Source organism: Delphinapterus leucas, chromosome 13 (genome assembly GCF_059928025.1).
Source record: "Delphinapterus leucas isolate spDelLeu-1000000601 "Yukka" chromosome 13, BTC_Dleu_Yukka2, whole genome shotgun sequence".
NCBI lineage: Eukaryota > Metazoa > Chordata > Mammalia > Artiodactyla > Monodontidae > Delphinapterus > Delphinapterus leucas.
Window position 1 is genome coordinate 2,418,401 of NC_143141.1, and position 22,001 is coordinate 2,440,401.

At 48.5% G+C, this 22,001-nt stretch overlaps 1 protein-coding gene across 1 annotated transcript in view; it reads left to right on the forward strand.

Annotated features, from left to right (window-relative positions):
• ST6GAL2 (ST6 beta-galactoside alpha-2,6-sialyltransferase 2) overlaps positions 1–9,560 on the forward strand; it is a 28,524-nt gene extending 18,964 nt beyond the window's left edge. Inside the window, exon 5 of the mRNA XM_022599145.3 lies at positions 4,245–9,560. Within this exon, the coding sequence (XP_022454853.1) occupies positions 4,245–4,498 (254 nt within the window). The 3' untranslated portion in view covers positions 4,499–9,560. The remainder of the gene's footprint in view (positions 1–4,244) is intronic.
• Positions 9,561–22,001: the final 12,441 nt, after the last annotated feature.

The window sequence follows — 22,001 nt, forward strand, 5'->3', positions numbered from 1 at the left end:
CCACCTTTGCGTCCATAAACCTTGTCCACCTTTCACACGTACCAATGAGTTATAAACTGATTTCCCCTCCCTTTGAAGGTGCTGCCATACCGATTCTGGTATCAGTACTACAGCTGGCTGTCACTTGATCACTTAGAGCAGATTCGGCTCTAACTTAAATTTTAGGATGCTCTGGACCAAGGCTAATGGTTATAGGAGCCCACAAGTTCATATGGAAGCACAAAATGAGATGCAAAAGCCAGGAGGATGCACACAGATGACTCAAAATAAGACACTTCTGAACCTCTGTCGGCCTTCAGTTTGGACGGCCGTGAACTACCTAGCAAATGTCAGTATTTCTGAAGCTCTAGAAGTCACTTTAAAATATAAAGTATATATGAAAATGCAAAAATATACCTATTTACTTAGTGAAACCATAACTTTTTGCCCAGTCATGTGACGAAATCTATCTTGTCTATTTAATAAATACGTGATTTAAAATGTATTGATAGTAGTTCACTAGCAGTAAGAGGAAACGTTGTCTCTGGAAAACTTTCCAGAAAACAGTAACCAGATTCGAGCACTTAGTAGACCTTTGAGGCCAAGTAGTTGGCAAGGACACCTAGAGAAATTACTCAGACTTCTTCTTCTTGGGTGGGAGTAGCAGTTCAACTCCAGGTTAGTTGTCTAACATGCAGAATGGTCAGCTACTAAGGAGACACTTCCGGGATCCTTACAGCAGAGTTTTTCAAAGAATACGTGTGTGACACCATCCCGGTCCTCCAAGCACGGTAAGCAGACCAGCACTGGTCCAGGAACGTTTATTATTAGTCTACGACTAGATCAGTGTAGAAACTGAAAGTACTTGGAAGGTTTTATAGCAATTTGACATAGCATGGCAACCTAATATGTGATCATTTTTCTAGTAGTTCATTGTTCGTGTATTTTACAGAAGTATTGGTCTGTGATGGATAGGAATTTTTTTAATGGCCCTTCACCACAGGTTGTGTTGTTTAGGAATGCTTGTTAAAAATTCCGTTTCTGGGGCTTCCCTGGTGGCACAGTTCGTGCCCCGGTCCGGGAAGATCTGACGTGCTGCGGAGCGGCTGGGCCCGTGAGCCATGGCCGCTGAGCCTGCGCGTCCAGAGCCTGTGCCCCGCAACGGGAGAGGCCACAACAGTGAGAGGCCTGCGTACCACAAAAAAAAATTCCGTTTCCTTGGGAGTTCCCTGGTGGTCCAGTGGTTAAGACTCCGCCCTTGCAATGCAGGGGGCATGGGTTCGATCCCTGGTCTGGTCGGGGGAACTAAGATCCCACATGCCACGTGGCATGGCCAAAAAAAAAAAATCCATTTCCTGGACCCCAACATACACCAGGGAACCCAGGTCTCTAGGGACGGGGACAAGCCCGGGAATCTGCATTTTAACAAGCTGCCAGGTCGTCCTTTCACGCTGAAGGCTGAGAACTGCTTTCGAGGGAGGACAACAGCGTCTCTCAGGAATGACAGTGGCTTCTCCCACTTGGAGACCAGAGTTGCAAAGGCGACGGCTAGTGCACGCAGGTCGCAGCCCCCGTGGATGAGGCTGTGTTCTGGGCTGACAGTAATGGGAGTGTGGTTTCCAGACACAGTTCCACGCTCATTTATCAGAAGCTTTTGTGCAAAAGACACCCTTGAAGGAGACTTCCCTGGTGGCGCAGTGATTAAGAATCCGCCTGCCAATGCAGGGGACACGGGTTCGAGCCCTTGTCCGGGAAGATCCCACATGCCACGGAGCAACTAAGCCCGCGAACCACAGCTACTGAGCCCACGTGCCACAACTACTGAAGCCAGCGCACCTAGAGCCTGTGCACTGCAACGAAGGGTAGCCCCCACTCTTCACAACTAGAGAAAGCCTGTGCACAGCAATGAAGACCCAACGCGGCCAAAAATAAATAAATAAATAAATTTATTAAAAAAAGAAAAAAAAAAGATACCCTTGAAGCCCCTTCACTGCGCTGCAGGAAAACCGTTGTAATAAATATACGGAGGGAGGATATTCAGGGATGAATCCTTCATGAAGGATTCTGGGATGCTTTGATGTGGTTCCTTGGGCACAGCTGGCCACACGCCACGCCCAGGGAAGGGAAGGGAGGGCGGGCGGCCAGCGCGAGCCCTGATGGGCAAACACGGAAGCGTCCTCAGCTCCACAGACACAGGCCTGTGACTCTCACCCAGAGACACACACGGCAGAGGCGGCCTTGCTCATCAAAGGTTTAAAGTCACAGGAATAAACGAATGTAATTCTCCGGGCACGTGGCTTTCTCACCCACTGTGTCAATTCCTCATGGGTGATTTTGTGATGATGAAGAGAAACGTACACAGAGCAGAGATACCAGGGGGGAAGGAGGGGGCAGGATAGTTCGGGGGTTTGGGATTGACGGCTACACACTGCTATATTTAAAAGAGATAACCAGTAAGGACCGACTGTAGAGCACAGGGAACTCTACTCAGTATCCTGTAATAACCTAAGTGGGAAAAGAATTTGAAAAAGAATTTAAAAAAACAAAAGAGGCAGAGATCTTATCGCCTGTGCGAGGCTGGGCTGGTGCCCACCCCCTCGGTGACTTGAAGCAGGCGCTGGTCCTCGGTTCTCTCTTGGCTTCACCTGGATCACCGTCACGGTGGGCGGGGCCCACGGACGCGGGAGGGGGGAAGGGAGCCCGCAGAGCTGGGGGGAAGAGGGGGACTGAGCAGGGACTTGAAGTTTCGACGCAGTTGTTGGGAACAGCGTCACTTCCTAGACCTTGACCTGAAGAATCTGTCTCTCGTTAGGGGCGTGGTTTACTCTCAGCCACAGCAGCTTCGTGGCCCGCAAGGCGCATCCTAACGTCTTCTCAGCAGGACCCCAGGGTCCCCTCTGTCGTCCTTTCTGCTTCCCATCCTCTTCTTCCCCCCACCCCGCCCCGCCCAACATGGTACCTGCGGCTTCAGGCCTCACCTCCCTGGGGACCTTTCTGGGTCCCCAGGCAAAACCAGGCCCTTCCCACTGCTCCCCTGGGCCCCTCGTGCCGTACTTTCTCCAGTTGTGGGGATTTTCATGATGCACGCACAGTTGATTAATTAGAAATACAGTCGTCCTCTGCAGAGAAACCTTGTCTGTAACAGGAGCTAACTGTGTGACTTCATGTGTTTTTCACAACAAGGGATATCCTTTCATAAAAGGGCTAAGCATTATTTTTTTCTTTTCTTTTCCTCTTCGGGTGTTTTTTTTTTTTTTCCTTTGGCTGCACCACGCGGCATGTGGGATCTTAGTTCCCCACCCAGCGATCAAACCCACACCCCTTTCACTGGAAGCGTGGAGTCTTAACCACTGGATCTCCGGGGAAGTCCATATGTTTTTTAAGTTTAAAGAATGTTAACAAAGATGATGGTGGAGCTAGGAAAAGAAAGCTCTTTAGTATAGATCCAGAACGAGATCTGCTCAATGGTCATATGGTTTTATAGCTATCTTGAACATTAAAAAAAAAAGAAAAGAAAGCAACTTTAATATTGACAGTTCCAGTGAGAAAAATAATTTTAATATTAATTTTGAACACTGTATCTCCATCTCTTTCCGTTGAAGCAACTATTTTAGCATCTGTTTTTTTATAACATGTGTTTCTTTGTTATATCACAGTCCTGCTGCACATTAGCTGGACCTGCATGTCGAAGGTGGTACATGATATTCTGACTTGGGGATGCAGATCTGGCGCTGACTGTCCTTTCCTTAAGTTTGATCACTTTGTCTTTTCTTCTCACATTCCTGGGCCCCCAGCGATCAAGTGGACGAGTGAATGTTTCATAGCATCACATCTTAACACGCCCCCAGCCCCCAAACCGCACGCACGCCCCTCACTGGAAGTTAGAGCCACAAAGTGAAGCCGACAAGGAGGGGGGCACGGAGCAGGAATCTCCTGCACCAGCCGTGCCCCTCCACCCCCGCCCCTTCAAAGACGTCCCCCACCTCGTTACCTTTAAAAAAGCAAGAAAGCAGGTCGTATAGTCATTCAACAAGCACGGGCCCCCAACTCTCCACCAGATAACTGTGCTCGCCACTAGTGACAGAAAGATGGATGAGGCCCAGCCCTAACCCTCAGATCCTCTGCTGTCTGGTGGGAAAGACAGACTGTAAACAGACAATTCCAGTGTCACGGTCAGAAGGACAGAGAGATGCGTAGACAGACAGGGAAGACACGAGCGCGGAATCCGGATCCCGCGTTGCTCACGGCTCCGGTCTCTCCTGCAGGCATCCTGCTTATGATGAGCCTGTGCGGCGAGGTGCATGTGTACGAGTACATCCCGTCCGTGAGGCAGACGGACCTGTGCCACTACCACGAGCCCTACTACGACGCGGCCTGCACGCTGGGCGCCTACCACCCGCTGCTCTACGAGAAGCTGCTAGTGCAGCGGCTCAACACGGGCGCCCAGGGCGACCTGCACCGCAAGGGCAAGGTCGTGCTGCCCGGGCTGCGGGCCGTGCGCTGCCCGCCGGGAGCCTGAGGGGCTGGCCGGGCTCCGAGTCCTGGAGATGCTGGAAGGTGCCCTGGAGGGGGCGCGGCCTTCGGTCGCCAGCTGTGACTTCGTAGTGGCCACGGGGGTCCTTCCCTTTCTAAGCCATTGAGCATTTACGACTGCTTTGAATATAGAAATGGAACTCAAAGAAATAAACTCGAGAAAGTTGCAAAAAACTTTTGTAAAGAATAGCTAGGAAAAAAGCAAATGTATAACAAATGGGTAAATAGCTCCAAAATGTTAGTCTTCTCTTTACTAGGGCTGGTTTCAGGTGTCAGGGATACACCTGATAGATGACACAGTTTGTACCTGGAAGCACCCATGCTGAGGGACAGTACATGTCCCATCAACTGTGCCACTTGCACGTGCACTTGTCACGAAAGAGCCTAGAGTTGATGACGAACGTCTGGATTAGCGCCCAGGCATGTTTACACTAACAGCAGAATCCGCGGTATATCCTTTGAGGGGTTTCTAGCCCTCGGCATCCCCATCTCTGCTCCCAGCTGCCACCGAAGGCTTTGCTCTTTGTGTATCAGACACACTTCCAAAACCATAAAGCCTTCCTCCTGAGCAGTCCAAGAAAAAGCCAACCCTGAAGAGCAGCACAGGGGCAGCACTTTGTTTTCCTGCAATATTTCCTTACTTGACTAGGAACGCCCCCAGGCAGACAGGAACATCCCCGGCAGGTAAATGCAAAATCGGGGGCTGCAGGTAGCCCAGGGCAGGACGGCCCCGGGCCGCCGCTTTTCTGGCCGCCTCACCTGCCAGCCCTCCCCATAGCCTTCTAACCACAGGCGCTGACGGTTAGGACAGCCCCAGGGGATGTGGGGGGTGGCTTCCAGCCTCTAGCTTCACCCTGTGCTTCTGGGGATGCACACCCGTCTCTCTCATGCTCTTTTCTTGCAGGTTGATATCAGCTATTGGGATCTGATGGTGACACACTGATTTTTCACTAATTCTTCCTACAGACAGCTGTTTAGGAATCCCACCCTCGTTTTCACCTACCTGTTTCATGTCAGCAACATAACAAAGCCATGTAATTAAATACAGTTGTGTGAAAGCATCGCTCTTTAACAAATAGGAAAGTAAGTATTAATACACGCTTCAGAGGGAGAGGCAGGGAGAGGGAAGAGTGTCATCCCAGTGTTAGCTGGATCAGTTGCTTTTGTTGTGATCTCAACTTTTGTCACTGATACATCAAAAAAAAAATTTTTTTTTTTTGGCTGTAAATGTAGTGAAACAGAAACACTTTGGAATATCTTTTAGTTAAACATGCGATTTCAATCTATAACTAAAACCCATCTCAGTGGTACAGTTAAGACTTCTTGGCCATGACAAGAGCAGCTTAATTAAATCTGTTGTCTTTCGCAGTTGTGTGAACGTCAGGAGAGTTTACTGCGCAGGGTTTTTTGTTCCAGGATCGGTTTTTTTCCTGAGCAACAGTGGCTGACAGAAACCAGACGCTGTGTTTGGTTGGCGGGCTCAGCAGAAATCGGGTTGGGTCCCAAGCATCTCCTACAGCTCACTGTTACAGTGAAGGAGGGCATCACTGAAAAACTTCAACCATGACTATATCCACTAAAAGCCCACTTTGCGAGCTTTGCTTCTGGATCTGGGAGGAGGGATGGTAATTCTGTTCAGCACATTGGCTTACGTCTGAGATGTGGCCAGGCCACTTTTCTTCCTGGTTTCCTGAAAGAGCGTGCTCCTGTCCAGTGTCCGGTGAGTAACATTTCAGTGACTCTGGGCACTGGGAGGTGGCTGATGCGGGGTGAGCAGTCCAGCCACCCTTGTTCCCCCCCCAGACCCTCCAGGCTCTGCCTTCAGAGGCCCATGACGCTGAAGTTTCTGTAATAATCTTCCTACTGGATTTCCCTACCGGCCTCCTTATGTCCAGGGCAGCCCCCTCTGGTGGCGTGAGATCATGGGTAGAAGAAAATTTACTGGGGGTCAATGTAAATATTCAAGTTCAAAGGCCCCAGGAAACACTGCAAAGATCTTTAAGCACTGATACCCTTTACTGTGACACATGTACTTTTAAAACGTACTTTCAGTGTCACCAAGGTTACAAGGTTGAAGAGAGTAAAGAAAATTTTATTAAAAGTTTTGGATGTATTATGGCCTTAAAGACCCTTGGGAACCAAGGTCTGCTAAACATTGAGAAAATGGGGTACACGTATTAATACAACGCGGGCTGGGCATTCTTCTATTTAAAAGTTTAAATTGTTTAACTCCTTAAAAGTATTAGGAGGTTTTAGTTGATGTGCCGGCTGCTTCTAGTATGAATGAAATCGGCCCTAAGAGGCAGTGTTTTCCCAGACATTGATGAAGCCCTCAAATGCCACGGACGGCAATAAACGCCCGGCCTTCCGCGGACCAGTTACAGGGAACGGCGCCCGGCTGCATTTCTTCCAGGCTTCGCCTCTTCCAAGACCCTTCACCCTCTGCTGAGGAGGGATGTTTGATAAGCCGAAGCCGTTAGGTGGCCCTTCACTCTCAGGACTGAAGGAGGTCACGTTGCTTCACATCTCGAGGCAACTTCACTTGATCTTTTGTTGCTGCTATTGTCACAATGAAACAAACATGGACCAAGAATAACTCGCCTGCATCCAGGTCCTTCCCCAGGTACAAGCGGAAGGTCTAACAGATGTGGCACCCTCACTGTCCCCAGGGACACGAGTGCTGGTCCTGTGTGTCACCTTACAGGGCACAGGGCCCGCGGGTTGGCAGGTAGGAGTCGCAAGGAAGCATCCTCTCCCCTCAGGGCCCGCGCGGGGCTTAGGCTCATCTTTCGGTCCCGGGGTCTACCCTCGTCTGCGGGACGCAGGGCTCAAGGAACCTCGGCCCCCTCCTCCCCACGTGTCCCTCGCCCTCGGCCGGCAGCCCGACCTTTAATCCCCCCCTGGGCTCCCCAGTAATCCTCTGTCATGGTAGCCGTAGCATCTACACAAGGCAATGCTGAAATGAGCGTTAGCCTTTTCCAAATCGGGAAATGAAGTCAAGGGTTTAAAGCCGCCCCGGGTTACTCTGTTACAGGATCATGAGCCGGTTCGTTCGGTGGAACAGATAAATACCTGATGTTGTGGGTTGACCCTTCCGGGCAGGACCACTTACAATCACTGAATTAATTAGGTCCCATCTGGCTGCGGAAGTGGGATCGGGCCCACGTGAGTAATGGTAGGTGACGGAGGGATTTCGTGTGCACAAATGACATAATGAAAGCTCTCTCTCTCCAGCCTTTCTCTTAGAGATCAAGGCACCGTGCGTGGCTGAGACTGGTAGCCAAAGTGACCTGGTCTCATTGCTGCTTAGCTGTGGGAAGAAACGGAGCCGGGAGGTGGGGTGACTATGGAGGAACACGTGGCTGAATGCACAGGCCAGATAGGGTCTGAGTACGTTCACTCAGGCTGTCTGTGTCGACTTCTCGCTTTCTGATCCTTTAGGACTCTTGCCCAGTGGTTCCACAGCTCATGAGGGCAGCTGAATGTAGAAATTCAGTGCTTAGGGAAAGCGTACCTGAGTTCAGGCTCGTGCTTTGTACTCCAGATATTTCCTTTGTGAAATTATTCTGCATGTTTCTATCTCTCGGGCATTATTTTGCACAATTGGTAAATTATTTTACACAATTGGTAAATGAAAGGTATTTATCTTTCAAGGAAATAAACTGTAAGTTCTGATTCTTGCTTTATTAAGTGAATGAAGCCTTTTTAGTAAGAAGAAATCCAACAAATTTCTCTACAGGCTTTGGGCTAATGGAATTTAAAGAATTAAAGACATGGATAGAGTTCCTACTCTTGTTATAAAAAGTGTGCATGTAGATATAGTTATATAATTGTATATATACATATCTACACACATGGTTGCTTTTATATCTTTTTTCATCAAACTTTATTTCTGAAACGTTTACAATAAATTTTGTTTTAATTATGCAAACACCAATTTTTTAAGAGAAGTAAGCAAATGTTACATGTCCTTCTGTCAAACAGAAATCCAGTCTTCCCACACACTCGTATTTCACACATTCCAGCTACATTTAAAGGTCTGGCAGAAATATTTAAAAGGTGCTGAGGGTAGAACTATGACCTGAAGGTTGTATCATTGCCAGAAGTCTAGTTGAACTCTGACCTTTGATGGGTAATTGATGTAGAGTTCATGGCTTTTGCAAGATTAGGGGAAGAAACACTTATTTGGTTCTATGGAAAATAGTCTTCTTACTTGGTAGGTTTCACGCAAATTAACTGCATCGGAACTGTTAAAACCTAACATTTATGATACCACACAGCCTGTTTTACTCTAGATAAAATCCTTATGAAGCTTTTCCGGTGGAAACCAGTGAACTTTTTTAACAGCTTAGGGAACTTTTTTGTATAATTTTTAAAATTGAGATGTGTACTCTTCAAACGAATTAAGGCTTGAGGTTTTCCAGGAGTCACCTTTTAAAAGTGTTTGTACACATTTTAACACTTTGATATTTTCTAGTTTGGTTTTGTATATTTTTACGTGTACAGACTTTTTTCTTGTCAATAAAACGTTTTCATTTGTCTAGAAGTTTCTGTTTTAATTTGTAGAAGTTGCACAAAATAATGAGCCACCCCTAGAAAAAAAATGGCACAAAGTTGAGACCTAATTGGAAGACTGTAAAAAAGAGTAACACCAGGGCTTCCCTGGTGGCACAGTGGTTGGGAGTCCGCCTGCCGATGCAGGGGATGCGGGTTCGTGCCCCGGTCCGGGAGGATCCCACATGCCGCGGAGTGGCTGGGCCCGTGAGCCATGGCCGCTGAGCCTGCGCGTTCGGAGCCTGTGCTCCGCAACGGGAGAGGCCGCAACAGTGAGAGGCCCGCGTACCGCAAGAAAATAAAAAGTAACACCAGCAGGCCTTCAAACACTGAGTGTGGACACAGCCCTTCCTGAAACAGAGGTTGGGTCAGTGTTCCTCACCCAAGGGTTCAATGCCAGACCAGGAGAAAGGCCACAGCGAAATCCAGCAGAAAAGGCAAAGTTAGGCTAACAGGTCCTGAAGTTGACTTAGTAGGCCAGCATTCTGAGTAACTTATCGCCTTGAGGGACGCTGCCAGCGAGGCAGAGCTCTTAGTCTTAGAGAGTATAAGTAAGTTATTAGAGGGAAGGCTCACCCACTACCATGTCACATTAGCCCTGGTATTTTCACACTTGCCACGTGAAGGGAAATCAGTTAATTAGGCTCCTAGAAGGGAATTCCCAGAGGCTTGTTGTTTCCGGTTAGAATGTGAAGAATCCTTGAAGGGGAGCATCCAGGGTTCTGTGTGAGGAAGGATGTGAGCAGCTGGGGAGCCGGGGGCCCCAAACCCCCTCTGCAGGACGTGCTGGCTCAGAGGGGACACCCACACCTTGGCTTGCCATCATTTTTCTTTCCCCGCAAGACGCAAGATGCCTGCTTCCAGGTAATTAAGATGCAGGCCGGATTCACAAGGACCGAAGATGGGGCCCTGGAAGGATGCCGGGATGCAGCAGCCCAGGACTGAGGTGTGTGCACAGGAGATGTGGCAGCAAACAGAGGAGCAGGGGGGCTGAGTACCTCTGCCTCAGGCTGGCGACGCATCGGGGTGATGGCCCTGGGCGCTCCGTGCTGTGCTCACGAAACCCCAGGTGCACAGAATCCAGCAGGAAGGCCCTCCGGCAGCAAACCTCCGCTGACCCCTCATCCAAGCGGGGGTTGGCAAACTGTGGCCACAGCCTCCTTCTGTCAATAAAGTTTTATTGGGCTGCAGCCATGCTCATGTGTTGACATCCTGGCCACGGCTGTGCCATACAAAGAGTCGGGCAGTTGCAACAGAGACCGTGTAGCAGCAAAGCCTAAAATATTTATTATCTGGTCCTTTACAGAAAGGATCTGCGAGCCCCGATTGTAAATACAGTATATGAGGCTAGTTAGGCGAGGCTTGTGGTAGATGGCCGGTAGGTGGTCCTCACAAACCACCTTCTAAGGTAGGTATAATGTTAGCTTCAGGAAAGCTGGGGTCAGCGAGGTTAATTCATCAGCCTACAATCCCACAGCCAGGAAATGACAGAGCCCGGCTTGCAGTCCCCGTCTGACTCAAGGCCCCTGCTTGGAACCCTTATGTCAGGCTTTTTAAAATTATTTTATTTTATTTTTATTTTATGCTAGAGTATAGTGGATTTACAATGCTGTGTTTGTCTCAGGTGTACAGCAAAGAGACTCGGTTATAAATGTACGTCTATCCATTCTCATCCGGATTCTTTTCCCGTATAGGTCACTACAGAGTTTTGATTAGCACTCCCTGTGCTCTCCAGTAGGTCCTTGTGGGCGGGCTCCTTAAAGCAGCCTCTCCCTGAGGTACTGCTCTGCTTCTCAGATACCCCACGGACTCCAAGGGCTCAGCTCTGGGAGGCTCATTATACTTTGAATATTTTGAGAAATTGTGCTTTGAAATTTATGGAGCAAATTGTGCTTTGAAATTTATGGAGCAAAATGGAGTTCTCTAAATCCCCAGGACACTAACAGGTATCTGAGCAGCACGTGTCAAGGGCAATTTCTATCTTGTGGTCAGAAGCCAGTCTCTGTGTTTGTCACAGCCCAGTGGAAGGAGGAGGTCTGCTGTGCACAGAGAAAAAGCCAGCACAGGGGACTGGCATCCATAAACTCCGCTCCCAGCTCCTGTCCTAACTACACGGTGTCACGCTGGAGAAGCAGACTTGGAAAATGAGACACTAGGTGTGAAATGATCACAAAAGTCAAAGGGACAGAAAAATCAATGACTTTGAAAATACATCCTCTTCTGTCCCGGCTGCCTTGCTGGCACACAGGAGGGTGGAGGAAAAAGGATTAGAAGAGCAGCGTGGCCCTCGTCTGCTTTAACGTGATGCTGACACGAAGGGGTGGGGGATTGTTCTCATCTACAAAGCCTGTTTGAAGGAGCCCAGCAGGGCACTGGCAAACCCGGAGGAAATATTCGGAAGCCTTGGCGGCCACGCTGGACCCCAGGAGAAGAAAAGCCAGCAGAGATGGTACAGCCGCCGCCTCTCTGTAGGGACCAGAGAGGCTGACTCGGAGCTCATCCGGAATAACGGGCAGGCAGGGGGATCTGGACAGCTGTCATCTAACTACACTCCAGGTAGGTAGAAGAAATGTGACTCGGGAGGGGAGGGGAGAGATCAGCTAGGAGTTTGGGATTAACAGATACACACTACTATATGTAAAACAGATAACCAGCAAGGACCTGCTGGAGAGCACAGGGAACTCTACTCAATACCTTGTAATAACCTATAATGGAAAAGCATCGGAAAAAGAATATATACATATAACTGAATCACTGTGCTCTACACCTGGAACTAACACAACATTGCAAACTAACTATTCTTCCCATTTAAAAATGGTTACCAAAAAAAGAAAAGTAACTTTATTTTCTCCGTAACTAATTCCTGTCTTGAATCCCCTTCTCAACACAAGGTGAAAACTACCATTTTTCATCCAATCTAAGACATCATTCGGCATGAGCTGCACCTGTCTTTTGTGAACCACTACAAACAAAAATGCTTTCATCAGGGCTTCCCTGGTGGCGCAGTGGTTCAGAGTCCGCCTGCCGATGCAGGGGACACGGGTTCGTGCCCTGGTCCGGGAAGATCCCACATGCCGCGGAGCGGCTGGGCCCGTGAGCCATGGCCGCTGAGCCTGCGCGTCCGGAGCCTGTGCTCCGCAACGGGAGAGGCCACAACGGTGAGAGGCCCGCGTACCGGTTAAAAAAAAAAAAAACAAAAAAATGCTGTCATTAAACTAGTGACCCTTTGATGTGTACTGTGAACACAGCAGCCACAAGCCTCAGCAGGGTACCGAACAGCTGAGCCGCCTCAGAACTGAGACGTGGAGTGTAACATACACCCTGGATTTCTAAGACTTAGCGTGAAAAGATGAACGTAAAATATCTCAGTAATTTTGTTATATTGATACGTTGAAATGAAATTTGAGATAGAAGGGGTATTCGTGGTTCCGAGAGACTGGAAGACAGGATAGCTTAGTAAGAATTAGAAAGCTGGTCCGTGACAGGAGCGCGATCTAATCCAAGCAGCGGGTTCCACAGCCCTCGCTCATGTTGCTGCGATGCTTCTGTGTCACTGGCTTCTTGAAGGAGGCCACTAGGACACCACTGAGCTGCCAGGCCCCCCGGACCACCATACTTAACGGTCGTCATGAGACACATAATCAGACTCTGAAAACCAGCCACCCTCACCCTTCCCCAAGGAAAAAGAAATCTGGAAAAAGGAATCAGCACTGAAGCTGGCGCTGAGCACCCGTTGTGTAGCAGATTCTGGGCCAATGTGATCCCATGGATCCTCAACAACACCCTTGGGAGGGATCCTCACCCCGACTTGATACACAAGGAAACTGAGGCCCCAGGAGACTCTGACTGGACGAAGCGCGTCGCGACAGAGCAGGGTTTGAGTTCAGGTCCTCTCAACCCAAAGTCTGTAATTGTTTCACCTAACCTTTCTGTCTGAGGAACAAAATGAATTGCAAGGAAAAACACTGGGGCTTGCCCTATGCAGAAGACATGGGGACATCCACCGTGAATTCATAGTATTTCCAAGGAAATGTCCTTCACTCTTCTACAACCCAACTTTGCTGACACACCACCGAGTACAAAGCCTCAGGGAATTCCACACGGCTATGAAAACCATGGCTAAAAAGACAAGTAATAAGATTGGAGAAAGTTCACGGTATAATGTTAAGGTCAACAAATAGGATACAAACTGTATAATTAAAATCTCTTTCTTATGTATGTACACACACATACGCATATATTACTTACACATTTATATACATATGCACATATATGAGCCATACGTAAATACATAGATGACTTAAAAATATTTTAATATGCCAAAATAATTAGAACAAGCGATTATCTCTGCATGGTGGGAAAATGGGTGGTTTATATCTTATCTTAATTGTACTTAATTTTACACATTTTTTAAAAATCTATTGAATATAATTACAAAAAGCAAATTTTAAAAATATTTAGGAGGTCTTGTGCTCTAGTGGGAAGAGATGGGCTTTGACAGAGTGGCTGGGCAGAGAAGAAATCCATGTCCTGCTTTGTGTTTATTCATTTATGTGATCCAGGTATGACAGGGGATCAGAGCCCCCCAGATATTCGCAGCAGTACAGGCTGGCTCATCACCCAGCACCCTGCAATGTCACCACCAGCCGCCATCAAGCCCTGTGGCAAGCACCTGGGGTCACATTACTCATTAGAAAAAGGCTGTTTTGAAACTACCATCAGCTATTTCGAAGCTGATGACATATGTCAATATTTTAATGTCCCGTAAGTGGATAAAAGAACAGAAGGGAGAAAGACCTTTACTAATAAAGTTACAAGGGCTGCTACAAGCTGCTCCCCCCTCCCCCTGGATTCAACTTCCCACAGACACCTGGCTGTATATCCCAGAAGAATTTAGCAGAATGAGTGTGAAAAGCACATATGTGACGTTTGAGATGTTGGCAAAATGACTGGGGTTCAAAACCAGATCAGTTTGACTAAAAAAAAAAAAAAAGCCCAATGACGAAACAAAACACACACACACACAACTCGGGACCTTTTTAACCATAACATATACAAAGTTACTTCTATTCATGTTATTTAATAGCTTTAAGTATCTCAAATTCAATTTTGCAAACATAAACTGAATTTTTTCCAATATTCAAGTTCTGACCTTTGATTCCTCAGCCCAATAAGACCTTTTGCAGGAGCTCCCTTGTCCTTGAGCCACACTGGCTAGAAGTGCCCTCAGGAGACAAGTCAGACAAATGTGATTTTCTTCTTTCAAGGGTCCTATTCTCTCTGATTTGGGGGGGGGGGGCGGGAGAAGAATGCGTGTGGAAAGGAAAGCTCTATTAAGTGAGAAATGCTATTCCTAAAATGAAAAATAAAGAAAAACTTATTCTTGTATGGAGAATAACTGATTTAGAAGAGAATTTGCAGATATGATCATTCCAGAAGCTGAGGTAGCAGAATTACTCACTGTTGCCTAAAATCAAAGTCAGCTGACATTGTCAACTTCATCCTTTAGGGATAATGAATTTTTAGAAACCACATTTCTATATGTTACCGAATAAAATCCGAGGTGCCTCAAAACCCACTAAAAAGTTATCTTCACACAATAGGAACCGCGTAGAGACGCAGAAGGAAACGCGATACCAGAAGAAGGTCATCGTCCTTCCTGTGGGCTTTTTTAACCAGAAGGAAAATTTCCAGGTGGACTTGAAGAACGTCTAGGCCGTTGTCTTTGTTACCTTTTTCTCGGACCCTTTCCAGCTGTGATGGAATAAGCGGGTGGAGATGGAGGGAGAGAGACAGAAAGACAGTTTTCAGTTTTGAGCTGACACCATGGTCCCCACTACTCTGTCTTTCTCCAAGAAGTTGTGAAACGGGCATCAAGTAGAGGAATGGCAAGTCCTTTCCCCAGTACATTCTAGATTTTCATTAGCTCTCTCTGCTCATGTAGAGCACTAATCACAGTTCCAGCCTGCCTGGGCCAGTGGGGGGAAGGTGACAGTGTCGTGTCTTCAGAAGGAAACTTCCACTGAGGGACGCTGTCCAGAGCCACTGCCTGGAATGTCAACGGGGATGGAAAAGTCTTTTTCTCTCAAGTCCAGCCTCCATCTTGTTCTTGTCCCTAATCCATCCCTCTTCTCCTGGGCCCACAACTGCACACACTGATAGACTCAGTATTGACGCGTGATGGGAGGTCACCTGCCGGTGAGCAGAGAGGAAAGTGGATCCAGACAGGGGAGGAATGACACAGGTGAGTCAGCCAGGGGTCATCGAGAAGACGCTTCAAACAGAGGCACTGAACTCTGTGAATCAGTTACGCGGGCAGTAAAAGAGCTGAGGACCCAAAGCGCGGGTGGCCAGGCAAACCAGGCGGTTTGTCCCTCCTTGGGCCAGAGGGATGACGGATGGGGTCCAGGATCCAGAGGCCAGAACTGCAGCCGGCCAGCAGGTGAGAGCTGAGCCCACAGAGCCAGGGCCTTCCCGGGGCGCCCAGGCCCATCGAGGGGACTTGGTCCCGCCAGGAACGCCACAAAGCCGAGGGGAGGAGGGAAAACACCCCGGCATCACGCCCAGCCCCCCACCTGCCCTCCAGTCTCGGGCAGGTGCCTCCCACTGGCTGAACCCGCATAAATGCCAGAGGCAGGGAGACCTGGGGAACATGATTCCCTGGGATGCAGAGCAGAGCAGGGGGAGGCCCAGTCCCAGGGCGAGCAGGCAGAGGGCCAGCACCTCTGCATTTGATGGGAAAGTTGGATGCCATGAGTTTGGACCAACGTAGTGAAGACAAAGATGTGTTTGTGTCACTTTTCATCTTCTGTGCCAATTCTGACCAATTAGTAGGGGCTGCCTGGAGACACGTGTTTCAAAGGACTTTGAGGCTAAGGCTGTGCTCAGCGGAAAGAGCTCCGTGATCTCTTAGCGCCGTTTGGACTTGGTGCGGGCTGTGGTAGCGGGTGTACCCTACACTTGCCATTCATCGTCTGTGCGTTAACGCCTGCACTTCCTGCATCTTCTGCCATCCCTGCTCCTATTCTCAGGCCCCCAGCTGGGATCTCCAGAACCCCGCGTCAAGGGTGACTAGCCATCAACAAGCCCCTGGATTCCCCTGATCCTCAACCTCTCCTTTCCTGCCCCTGTTCCCTGCCTCACATGGGCCAGGTCTTCGGGAAAGACCAGCAGGTGAATACGGAACTGTTTCCCCTTACGTTTCTCCCTTACGTCCTTTACCTACGTTAAATTCTGCATTTGCATTTTCTCCCACAAACCTCTGCAATCTAGTGCTCTTCATTCACCCTGACTTTGAGGGCTTTTTCTCTGTTTGAATGTTTGTCACAGCGAATCCCTAGAATTCTTATCTGAGCATATGAAGAAACGGTCCCATTAATTTAGGTGGGAAGCTTCAACTGAATTGGTTGTAAAAACATCTCAGAGCAATACTGAAATTTTCACTTTATTTCCCCTTTAATGATCAACAGAAGTTTCTAAATATTTTCTTTTCTCTATTTTTTCTTTTCTTTTTTTTTTGCCACTCTGGGCAGCTTGTGGGATTTTAGTTCAAACCCGTGCCCCCTGCATTGGAAGCATGGAATCCTAACCGCTGGACCTCCAGGGAAGTCCCTCAACGATTTACTTTTACTGTAATTGCTAGTTTAAACTCACAATCTTCATAGTTTCTAGTTTCTCCTAATTATGGAACAAGCAGTTGATCTGATTAGTGTACTTCCCTAAATATATTCCATGATATCCTCGTGGAACCCTTTCACATCTGCAAAGGCCCTTTTCACTCCCGCCAGGAGAGGGCTGAGGCCTGCAGGTGTGAACCCACTACCTTTGGCTTCCGGTCCTGCAGACACTTCCCCAAGGCCATTGTCCTGGTGAGTAACTTTTTCTGTCCAGATCTTGGTTTTTATAAGATTTTCTTTGTGATTCAGGATTTTCCAAAGAAGTTCATCCTACTGGGAGCTGATAAGCCCTTTCCACACGCCGCCCCAAGTCCTTCTTTTCTCTTCTGCAACACTCAAATTCTAGCCAGTTCTTTTGAGTGACGTGAACATCCTCTCCTGCATTTTATGAAATAAATCCTTTAAAAATCATGTGTCTTAGCTCGAGAAACCTCTGTTCTGACCTAATCAAACCCCCTGAATTGCTCCTGGTCCTTCTTGTTGCCCGAAAGCTGTAACTTCTTTACCGGCTAAATTTCAGTGGCAGCCCTCTCCCCGCCCAAGCGCTTCACTCAGCCTCCCCCCTCTGATGGCCACATCTGCTGGTGAGGGTTTTGTGCTTTTGCTTTTTGTTTCCCTCTTGCCTGCGTTTGGCTCTGTGAGTTCTTTTTTTTTTTGGTTAGACACTGCTAGTTGCCTTCCCTGTGTCCGCCTCGTTTTGTTGGGGGCACTGGTGTGTGCCCCCAAGGCACCAAGTTTCCCAGCCTGCCTCAGGAGGGAAGGCGCAGTCCTGGCCGGTGGGTGAGAGTGGGAGTGCTGGGTGGACAAGATCGCTGGCAGGTGCTGGCTCCCTACTCTTCCTACCAGCAGGAATGGTACCCGATGCTGCAGGCAGAGAAGCCACATTCTAAGCACAGGGGAAAAGCCCGTCACCTGCTCTGCGCAGGTCACCAGAGCAACGGAAAGAGCCTGAGTCTCTGATGACATCGTGAATCTCTGGACTAGCTTTGGGATGCTGCCTCTGGTCGTCTCGTTACAGGGGAAATGTAACCCCTAATTGGTTTAAGCCACCCTAGATCAGATTTCTGTTACTCACAGCTGGATGTAGCCCTGAATTAATAGTCTCGGCTGTTACCATCTCTCAAGAAACCAGCCAGTGTTGGGAGGCCAGGCGATTTCCACTCTACGAGCCGCAGTGGACAAGCCGTCCCATAGGCAAGCAGTTGCCCCAAGTTGTGGGCCTCCAAGGAAGCGTCTCGGTGTCCAGTTCTCCTGTGATGTAAGTACCAGCCCCGACCAGCCCGATACACCGACATAACAAAGTACCATAGGCTCGCACAGGGAGGGGTCTGGAGATGGAGGGAGCCTTAGGGATGAGCACTCAGGCCGCCATCCACATCTAAAGCTGCGCTTCTCAGATCCAGTGGCCTTGATGGTCCAGCTGTTTTTGCTATTTAGAGTCACTCACAGCACAACTGAATTAGATCTCCTTCTGAAAAATTCTCTGTATTGAAAAGTCCTGAATTCCTTAAGATTTCCCTGCTTCACATCAAAGCCACAGGCCCATCCTAATGAACTGCCTGGTCCTTTCAGAGACGGAAGGGAACGAGCTACTTGATGTTTGATGTTCTTCCAAAAGCATAAATTACCAGCTCAGCCCACCTCTAGCACCCGAGTCAAACAGACTCAGGGAAAATGAAATGAAAGCAGACAAAAACCTCATCTCCTGACCCTCCACCAAACACTTGGAAAGTGGAGCAGGAAAAAGGCTTTGTCTGTAGGGCCACGGTTTGAAGAATTCATGTAATTTCTTCCTCTTCTCCTCTGTTTTCTGAAGCCTTTTTTCCACTTCCTCGGTCAATAAAGAAACGCTGAGTGACAGCTGTTTCGTATCTCGCTCCTATAAATTGGAAATGGATTTTTAGTAACTCAGCAGAATTCTGTACCACAAAAATCGGTAAACCCCGCAGACTGGGGGAGGGATTTGACCTGTTTAAGGGAAGTGCTAAAGGATTAATGAAATACAGGGGCGCGCCCTAGTACTGGGCATGCGTCTCTGGCTTGGCCCTCTCCACCTGCCCGTCCTGTGCAGGGACCCAGGTGGGGCCGCCTCTCTCTGTGCGGGCACGCGCGGGGCTGAGCTCGAATAGCTTTCACACCAGCCCCGCCCCCCATTCCCTGCATCTGTGCAGCGCTGTCCCCGCCTGAGCATCCCTCCCTCCACGGAGCCCCTCCCCCTCGGCATCTGGGTGCAGTGGGTGAACCTTTCCCGTGACACAGGGCTGCACTCGTTCCTCACCACCTGTCCTATGCCTCCACTCCTGGGGTCCTTGAGGATGGAGATGACACCCCCATGGGAGCGGTTCTGAACTTATCACTTGAGTTCATCAGGATTGGCTGGGACAAGCACGCAGCCCTCTACTCACCTCCACACTTTATCCGTCTTGTTCCACATCTACAACACCTTCCCTCTGTTGTCTCCAGCTGCTCCAATACTAACCATCCGTTAAGAACAAGCTCAATTCCCAGCTCCTCCGTAAAGCCCTCCAGGACTACCCTCTGTTGATTCTTTTCCCTCTGAGATCCTAGAGCACGCTATACCAACCAGTTTTCAGAGGAAAATTCTTTGCCTCTCCTCCTGTGTGTTCATCTTTTCTCTCCAACTCGACTATAGGGTTCTTGAACAGAAATCAGTATTACTGAGTGACTGAATATACTTTTCACAAGTAAGAAAAATCAACTTATGGGCTTCCCTGGTGGCGCAGTGGTTGAGAGTCCGCCTGCCGATGCAGGGGACACGGGTTCGTGCCCCGGTCCGGGAAGATCCTACATGCCGCGGAGCGGCTGGGCCCGTGAGCCATGGCCGCTGAGCCTGCGCATCCGGAGCCTGTGCCCCGCAACGGGAGAGGCCACAACAGTGAGAGGCCCGCGTACCGCAAAAAATAACTAAATAAATAAATTCCAAATTGAAAGCAAAAAAAATTTTTAATGATTTTTCTGACTGAAAATGAACAAAAAAGTTTATTTTTCTGAAAATTATGACAGTACTTCTCAGTTCAAGGCAAACGGTAAATTTTGTGGAGGATGAATTTGCAGGATCCGGATTCCTAGTTTCAGATGCACAGCATAATGATTTGATATTTGTATATATTACAGAATGGTCACGACAACAGACCCAGTTAACAGCTGTCACTATAAATAGTTAGACATTTGTTTCCTGTGATGGGAACTTTCAAAAACTTATTCTCTTAGCATATCAAATATGTAAGATGGTATTAACTATAGTCACTATGTACATGAAATCCCCATGACTTATTTATTTTGTAAATGGAATTTTGTACCTTTTTTGTGTGTGTGTGGTACGCGGGCCTCTCACTGTTGTGGCCTCTCCCGTTGCGGAGCACAGGCTCCGGACGCGCAGGCTCAGCGGCCATGGCTCACGGGCCCAGCTGCTCCGCGGCACGTGCGATCTTCCCGGACCGGGGCACGAACCCGCGTTCCCTGCATCGGCAGGCGGACTCTCAACCACTGCACCACCAGGGAAGCCCCCGGAATTTTGTACCTTTTGACTCCCTTCCCCCAGCCCCTGCCTCTGGCGACCACCAATCTCAGTGTCTATGAACTCTTTCTTTCTTTCTTTTTTATTCCACATATAAGTGAGATCATACAGTATTTGCCTTTCTCTCTGACTTACTTCACTTAGCCTAATTCCCTCAAGTTCCATTCATGTTGTCACAAATGGCAAGATTTTTTTCCTTTTTATAGTTGAATAATATTCATATATATAAAGAAAATGTTATATATCTATCTATATATGTGTGTGTGTGTTTTCAGCCACTGGTAGACACTTAGATTGTTTCTGCATTTTGACTATTATGAATCACGCTGCAATGAACACGGGGGCAGAGAGGTCTTTTCGAGCTAGTGCTTTTGTTTATTTCAGATGCAAACCCAGAAGTGGAAATGCTTGATCACGTGGTAATTCTATTTTTAATTTTTCGAGGAACCTCCATACTGTTTTCTACAGCGGCTGAGGAGTCAATTCAAGAGCAGAATGTGCAATACATGAAAGAGAGCCTCCTTCAGAGTAATCTGGTTGGCGGAAAATGAGAAGTTCACATACGCACACATATACTGACATAAGACTTTGAGGGAAAATTATTTCTTTGAAGTAGTAAATGCCAAACCCTTTCTATAACTAGGACCGTCTTACAAACAAACGAGGAGCTTACCACAGTTTTACAGATGATGCAAGAAGACACAAACTCCTGGGTCCAAGACAAACGATTTTATCACTGAGAGCACAGCAGGCAACATCAACATTGGCCTACTCGCCTTTGTTCCCCGAAGCCCGAAGCCCGATTCTCACAGGGCCAGGGGAAGAGGCTCAAGTAATACCTGCATTCATCACGGGGTGCATTTCAGGAGCCCAGGTATTTTATGATGGGCATGACGCCTGCCTGAGCTTTGTCCCAGAGGGAGACATTACCTTCTGTAGTGGACACTGGACAGATCTGTCCTTGGCTCAGAGGAAAATGCTGCACCTTGCAAAGCTCTTCACTACTCAGTTCAGAGCAAAGGCAGCCAATGCCTCTGCCTGCAGACATGAGACATTTGAGAGAGCCGTAAAGAGCTGTCTCCCAACAGCTACTTCAATCTTTCTCATCGCTTAGAAAACCCACTCCCCGACCCCCTTCCCCCTTCAGTCACCACCCCTCACTCTCCTTCCCCCCCAGGTGACTGTCTCTGAGAGTTTCCCCTTGTCCACCATTCAGGCACTTCCCAGGACATTGCATCTTGGCTTTCACGGCGGCTCCTGAATGCTGGGGACCCTCTGCCATTCTCAGCCTGGACCCTCAGCAGCCTTCACACTGAGGATGCCTCTTTCCCACTGGAAGCTCGCTCTTCCCTGACTTTCCTGAAATCACACACCTGCACCCTTCTTCCTGACTCTGGTCGCCCCCCCGCCCCCCGCCACCCACCAGTCTTCTGGCTGATTCTCCTCTGGCCCATATGAAACTCTGGATTTCCTCCAATGCTGGACCTCTCCTGTGACTCTACACTCTGCCCCTGGGTGGTGTCATCCACTACCACATCAGCGTCGTTGTCTAGGCGATATTTCTTCCTATATCTTCATCTCTAACCGAATTTGAGTTGAATATATTCAATTGTCCTCTTGACTTTGCCACTGCACAATTTTAACAGATCAAAATTGAACCCGGGCTTCCCTGGTGGCGCAGTGGTTAAGAATCCGCCTGCCAATGCAGGGGACACGGGTTT